The 7,959-nt window shown below is 37.0% G+C and overlaps 1 protein-coding gene across 2 annotated transcripts; it reads right to left on the bottom strand.

Annotated features, from left to right (window-relative positions):
• Positions 1-1,233: 1,233 nt before the first annotated feature.
• Positions 1,234-7,386, bottom strand: LOC125676044 (uncharacterized). Of its 2 annotated transcripts, XM_056157577.1 has the most exons (6): positions 7,087-7,386; positions 6,439-6,468; positions 5,942-6,286; positions 5,117-5,191; positions 3,237-3,327; positions 1,234-3,097 (listed from the first exon to the last, which is right to left on the bottom strand). In XM_056157577.1, exons 1-6 carry the CDS (start codon positions 7,166-7,168, stop codon positions 2,701-2,703), a joined length of 1,020 nt encoding a protein of 339 aa, XP_056013552.1. In that variant the 5' UTR covers positions 7,169-7,386; the 3' UTR covers positions 1,234-2,700. The 2 variants fall into 2 exon arrangements, with proteins under 2 accessions (XP_056013552.1, XP_048769893.2); XM_048913936.2 differs by lacking the exon at positions 5,942-6,286 and having other exon boundaries at positions 7,087-7,352.
• Between the last annotated feature and the right edge of the window lie 573 nt (positions 7,387-7,959).

Here is a 7,959-nt window from a genome sequence, read left to right as displayed (position 1 = left end):
CACCATTGACTTCCAATGCTAAACTTCGTATTCGTAACCCCCCCCCCCCCCGCCCCACTGTACTCATTTGATAGTAGTACCCCCCCCCCTACCTTCCTGTTACATTATGACACTATCTTCCTGTTACATTATGATCCTACCTTCCTGTTACATTATGACCCTACCTTCCTGTTACATTATAACCTTAACTTCCTGTTACATTATGACCCCAACTTCTCATTACATTATGACCCTACCTTCCTGTTACATTATGACCCTACCTTCCAGTTACATTATGACCCTAACTTCCTATTACATTATGACCCTACCTTCCTGCTACATTATGACCCTAACTTCTCATTACATTATGACCCTACCTTCCTGTTACATTATGACCCTACCTTCTTATTACATTATGACCCTAACGTCCTGTTACATTATGACCCTACCTTCCTGTTACATTATAATCTTAACTTCCTGTTACATTATGACCCTACCTTCCTGTTACATAATGACCTTAACTTCCTGTTACATTATGACCCTACCTTCCTGTTCCGTTATGACCCTACCTTCCTGTTACATTATGACTCTATTTTCCTGTTACATTATGATCCTACCTTCCTGTTACATTATAACCTTACCTTCCTGTTACATTATGACCTTAACTTCCTGTTACATTATGACCCTACCTTCCTGTTACATTATGACCATAACTTCCTGTTACATTATGACCCTAACTTCTTATTACATTATGACCCTACCTTCCTGTTACATTATGACCCTAACTTCCTGTTACATTATGACCCTACCTTCCTGTTACATTATGACCCTAACTTCGTGTTACATTATGACCCTACCTTCCTGTTACATTGTGACCCTACCTTCCTGTTACATTATGACCTTAATTTCCTGTTACATTATGACCCTAACTTCCTGTGGAAAAATTACACAGCGGACCCATGTATATAACCAGTGACTGCAGTACAATTACTGTACAGTTTTTATTAATTACATTTAATTCTTAAAACATTCCTTATAACAGGCACGTATATTTACAATCAGATATATTGTAATTTTTCTACCTATCCCTTGTATTAACCAATGGCGGATTTAAGGGGTCAGCCCCCCCCCCCCCCCCCCCCCCCTAGATTTTTCCAATTCAAGGTAAATCGTGGTATCTGGTTTAGAAAAATGTACTAATCGATAGAAGAAGCAATGATTTATTTCACTCCCGAAGAAATAAATGAAAAAATCTTTTGATTTCTTGAATTACTTTATTGGCAGAACTTAATTTTTTCTATAAAAAAAGAAAAAAAGAACCCTGAAAGTTTGCGTCATTCTATTAATTTCACCGTATAAAAAATGATGGAAAATTTTTACAAATGACTAAATAGGAGACATATTTCAAGCTCTATTAAAACAGTAAAATCCAGGAGCTTCCGGGGGCTTCGCCCCCTGGGCCCCCACCAGAGCTTCGCACAGGACCCACTGGGGGCTTCAAGGCGACGCCCAGATCCCTTGTCTCATAAAGTTGCGTCCCTTGACCGCAATTCCTGGATCCACCCCTGTTAACATTATGAACTGAGGACTGCAACTTCTTGTGCACTCTGTACTCAGGGGACAAAAACTCCTGCTGCATTGTGAAAAATGTTTCCCATTGAAAGTGGCAAATCGGTCATGCTTGCATGAAAACAAATCATAATCTAAATTCATGACAAAAACGGTATCCACAAACTCTTGATTATAACAATGTATCCCAGGGAGTTTGTCTCTTCAAATTTCTTCTTGGAAACTGAAAACATTTCATCAATTTCAAGTTCAAGTTCATTTCATTCACCCAAACCACATTATACATGGTACATGAGGTGCATTAAGTAAACATACATTTGAGTAAGAATAAGGTCAGAATATCTACAAATATACAATATACATGTATTGAAAAAGTATTTATAAAATATATTAAGGAGGACAGACTAACTCATAGATTTTTGAGATAAACTTACAGAGTTTTTTAAGTGTTTTAACCTTACTGATTGACATAATTTCATGAAATTTAATAACAATAGGTCTTGTGTAATACCTACTGTGTAGGTATTCTTTTCTAATATTTGACAAATCATCGCAGTATTGGATATGAATGACCATTGATCTACAGTAGTTACACTATACATCAAACAAACTTCATAATAGTTGTCAAGTTCAATTATAAAGACTGGGGTCACTTTTAGTGTTGTAATTAGTATAACAACTCTTGCAGATGTAGAGACGCTGTCTTGTGATAAATGTCACGTTATGAGGGTACGCCCCGCGTTGAAGAGTCTGTTTTACTTGACGCTAATGTAAAGAAATTATGTAACTTGGGTAAATTTATTAAGAATTCCTTTGAAATTGGAAATACCAATGTATAAGCACAATTTCTATTCTTTCTTGACCTTTATATGACTTTAGATTTATTACATTGTATACTTTGTCTATAAGCTGTATTTGCTTTTGACTAATAAACAACTACATTTGTAGTAACCTCGCCGATATACAAGGATGGCGATACACATGTATATTGTAAGTGTAGGCTTCTATGGGTGTATTGAGAACTGATGGAAAGGGTTTCCATAATACGTTTTAACTCCCCGTGACAAACTATCCGCTCTGATAACTGATATGTACTGAACAGAATAAGTGTCATTAAGATCAGAAGTTACAGCTTCAATTGATCCTGGTCTGTCAAGTCAAACAATGGGGACCCCTCGATGTGTTCATTTCTGTATCAATATAAGTGTATGTGTGGTTGTCATCGTCGGGCTGATACAGGGTCACCCTTTTCAGACCATCCTCCTCATTTGATGATGACCCGTTTTGCTGAACTGAATGGGTCGGGATTGAACGTGACGTTTCTTTAGAGTTCTGTGATTGGTCACTGATAATCGCGGGCTTCTGCAGCGTGTTCAGTGACGTATCTATATACGTATAGTGCTGGATGTCATTTGCGGGCTGATATAGAGGATTGTCCTTAAGTCCATATATATCTGTAGATTTAGAATATCCAGTTTGGTCGGAATTGTTAGCAAGCTGAGTAGGTCTAGGTTTTTTTTCTGGAGAAGTCCTTCTCGTATTTTTGTTTCTGCAAATAAAGACGGAAAATTCTGATAACTATCGAAAACCATAAAAATATCCGATGTACTCAATATATAGTCATGTACTACATGTATATAGGATTAAAGATAGGTCACATTGTCCACAAAATTGAGTTTCGTTGTTACCTATTTCGTCGAAGAAGAACCACAACTCCAGCAATAACGCCTATTAAGACACCATTTCCACACAAAAGAGCTATGGCAAGAGCATTCGAGTCTGCAAGAAAAGTAAACACGAGAAATTTGACTTCGCTGCAGAATCATAACCTATTTGCTTTCTGCATGTCGCCGGTGTAACAGACAGATAAAATTATACCATTAGCTGTGTCATTTTTTTTTTTAAAGAACGTCCTCAGGAAAACATGATTATTACAAGGACGTCGGTTAGGGTTGATAATAGTTCACGGTATATAATATTGTGACCTTGAGAAACGGGGGTCATGTGTCACGGTAGGCGTTAGCTGCAGAACTGTATCTCTATGGAAAAAATATTGAAACAGATCAGAGAGCTAAAGATTCACCCCTTATAAAAACCTTCGTTTTCCGGGCACAAAAAATGTGCATGGTTGATTCCTCATATCGTTGTGTTCTTGTGTGGTTGTTTAATAGATTTAATATCAATCAAGAGGTACTGTGAGCAATCCTCACTAAGAATACCCCCGCTTACCCCAATCTACCAACGGGTGTTGTTAATAGGTAAAAAATACCTCTTTCGTGAGTGTGAAAATATGGAATGCCTTTGAAGAAGAAAATGGAAGGTATATAGTCCGAATACAAATCCATGGCATAAACCTATAATTTTGACCTTGAGATCAAAGGTCAAGGTCATGAATGTACATGACACATAGTCCCGTGGTGATACACCCATGTCTTATGATATGGCTATGTCAAAACCCTATAATCAATTTTGACCTTGAGGTCAAAGTTCAAGGTCATTAAGAAGTCATGAAGGTATCAGACACATCTTCTCATGGTGATACACTCATGTATCAAATATGGTATGCTTATGTCAAAGAACAAAAAAAATCATGGCCCTGACACGAATCCATTGTAAAAACCTTCAATTTTGACCTTGAGATCAAGGTCATATGGAGGACATGAAGGTACACGACACATTGTCTCATGGTGATACACTCATGTGTCAAATGTTGTATGCCTATGTCAAAGAACAAAGAAGTTATGGCCCGGACACGAATCCATTGTAAAAAAAACTCTTAATTTTCACCTTGAGGGCAAGGGTCAAGGTCATATAGAGGTCATGAAGGTACTCGACACATCGTCTCATGGTGATCCACCTGTGTGCGAAATATGGTATGCCGAAGTTATGGACCGGACACAAATCTGCACAGACAGACTGACGGACGGACGGACAGACAGAGTGATTGAAAACACGACATATTGCAAACATTCAGGGTCTACATTGTATCAGCGCCAACAATATATCCGTTTCTAATTGGACCAGAAAATGGATGAATTATGAGCATAACACAATTGCGATATACAGTGTGGTTTAGTTATATAATATAGTTATTGAACTTAAGTTGGCACCCGTTGGGTTTGAAAAATTCGATTACAATTTTTCAAACCCAGCTCTAGCAATATTCTCCAATATAAGTTCAATAACCCAATAATATTAGGTATAGGCATTCCCAAAAATAAAAAAATAGAACATTTAATATCGATGCAAGTTAATAAATATATGATATTCAGAATGAAATGCATTGTATGTATAATATATTATGCATTTACGCACGATTAGATGATGATTAATGGCGAAACATGCAGGATGTTTTTTTCTTTAGAAAGCTTCACTGAGTGCCAAACGTAACCTTTGTATAAAACATGTCCATGTTACTTCGAACAGCACATCCCTTAATTTGTAACTGTGGGATATCTTGCAAATTGTTGAAAATATGTCCAAACATGGAGTACATGTACAAATAGTGAATCAAGACATTGCAATATTTAAGGACACTGATCATATCATCATTCAAAAGTATTCTTGCCTTCAACATCCCGCTTAGTATTGGCTGGAGTTTCATCGCTAAGTTGGCAAGACACTGTAAACGTCTCTATACCCTCTGAAAGGTAAGCATATCCTTAGACTAGTTAATTACATTTACTAACAATTAGGTGTACAGTGAAACCTCTCTAATTCGACTTTTTTAAATTGGAAAATACAATGTGTCGGAATAGATAGTGTCAAACACAATGAAAATATAAACTTGAGAATGAAAACATGGGTCGGAATGCCCAGTAAAACGGATTGCACGAGTGTCGGATTAGGCAGTTTTCATTGCACATAAGGAACGGAGACTGAATAATTATGAATGAATGGATTTAAAGCAAGATAATGCAAATGATTTTCATGAATTTGATCATTTTGCATTTGAACACTTTGTTCTTGACAAAAATAAGAAGACCAACAAAAAAAAAAAAAAAAAAAAAAAAAAAAAAAAAAAAAAAGCCCCACTTAAAATACATGCAGAAAGTGATTAATGTCATTTCATATTTTCATAAATAGAAAAATACAGTTTCCTTGTAAGATATTGTAAATAAACATGTTCTTCTTATATACCTCAATGTGAAAAATCCATATGAAATAAGCAAACAATAAATTCATATGTTGATTTATTCTTATTTGATAAATCTTTCAAAATGATACCCCCAAAGAAACATCGATTAATTAGATATAAAATATGATCGTTATACATAAAATACCTTAAATGAGATAAAAGATTAATGATATGCTCTAAAGTCATTCTTATTTCAGGTAAAGGTAAAAAAAAACAAAAACAAAAAAAACAGGTATAATTTTAGAAATAAATCACCTCGCTTGGAAATCATGAAACAATAGTAAAAATCATCGCTTCCATTTCTCCCTCCCCTAAATCGTACAAGCTGAATGGAGAGACTTCCCTTGGTGTCCAAAGTGATGTTTTCAACAATTGATTCCGTGCAGTTGAATGTCTTTTCCTGTGTTCCTCCTGTAGAGGTTGTGGTAAACCGTATCCCTGTGGAGCAATCCTGGGATCGAGGAAACAAATCTTGGATCTGCAGTTTTCCACTCCGTTGCGATTTCAAAGTGCATATACAATTATCATATAGATCACCGTCATTAAAGTTTAAATGGACATCCTCCAGATCACTGATTTCTCGATTACAATTCTTTATCACTATTAATAGTAATAATACTTTAACGACAATGCATGTTAAGATATCAATACTGATCATGATAAAACATGTGGACGATATGATTGAATTGAAAATGAAAAATCAAACATGCATTGTTCAATGAAACAAATATAAGAAAGAGGAAGTGAAATACCGTGTGATTGTTTACTTCCGCACATCTGAGCTACAAGGAAGAAGAAATGACAATAAGGACAGACTGAACAAGTGATGCACTTCTTATAAACTTACACCCTCTGTATTTGTACATACTGAATGCATTTTCATTTTGAGAAAGATCTGTTACACTCCTTAATCGTTTGAACATTCATTACAGAATATTTTTTTCACTCATGTAGAGACGTCACCAGGCTTTAGGTGACGTGACACAAGCTTTGACAATTGGATGGCTTCCGGAGCTTCGTGTCATATCCGAAATGTCAGTAACTTTTGATTCTAATGCCGGATGCATTGGTAAAAGAAACATATATAACTATGTTAGATGTCTTAAGTATGCCACAACGCAGAGATCGAAAACCGAACTTAGTCCCCACCCACCCCTCACTCTTACCCCCCACCCCCACCCCTCACCCCCGGTTGCGAAGCGAACACCTATTCACTATAACATTGAACATCAGAGTACTGCACATTCGCAGTGTACAAAAATCATAGTTAACGTTGCTTAAATCTGCTTTCGTTTTATAAATACCGGTAATTCCGATTTTAATAATCCCGAGAAATACATGTAAGAATCACTAATGAATCATTTATAGACCACATATTAAAAACAACTCCTTTTGCTTACCTATTCCAAAGTCTATCACGAACATGCTCATGTAGATACACATCAGACTGAATTCGGTGGATTGAAGTCCCTGTACAGCCATATTTACATCGCGGGAACTGATGATCAATTGAAAGAAATGATGTTTAATCAATGAAGAGTTCCGGTGCACGGTGTACGGATATTCGTAATCTCTTGTGTATTGTTTTAGTATATCTTTGCCACAGTGATCAAGTACACTTTTTACTAAATGGCCTATTCCATTCAAAATTAAAGGTCTCAAGAGGGGAAACTCCCAAAATCGAAATGATGACCATCTAAAAAGTGATATTTACAGGAAATAAAAGATTGTGCTGTTTGCAAGTTTGAATGACTGTATATTGTATGACGCCCTTCTTGAGAATTTTTCACTCATATGCAAACGTCACCATTACCGGTGAAGGTCTGCAAAATTTAGCCATATGTTGGGCGCTTACGGCCTTTGAGAAGGGGAAGGGGTGGGGGGTCTTTATCGTGCCACACCTGGTGTGGCATGGATCCTCGGGATTTGTGGCTTCATCCGAAGGACCGCCCCGTTTAGTCGCCTCTTCTGGCAAGCAAGGGGTACTGAGGACCTATTCTAACCCGGATCCTCCCGGAGACCGCACAAACCGAGGTCCCGTGTCACAGCAGGTGTGACACGATCAAGATCCCTCCCTGCTCAAAGACCAAAGGCGCCGAGCATAGGCCTAAATTTTGCAATGCTGACGTCCCCATATGAGTGAAAGATTCTCGAGAGGGACGTTAAACAATATTTAATCAATCAAGCAATCCCCGGACGTTTGCAAGTTTAAAAATTAACAGAAATAAACTCTTCCTTGTTTAGTAGTAATGATTTTGTGCGATATCCCCCTA

The sequence above is a fragment of the Ostrea edulis genome, chromosome 3, assembly GCF_947568905.1.
Source record: "Ostrea edulis chromosome 3, xbOstEdul1.1, whole genome shotgun sequence".
Taxonomy (NCBI): domain Eukaryota; kingdom Metazoa; phylum Mollusca; class Bivalvia; order Ostreida; family Ostreidae; genus Ostrea; species Ostrea edulis.
This window is presented reverse-complemented; position numbering and strand designations above follow the sequence as displayed.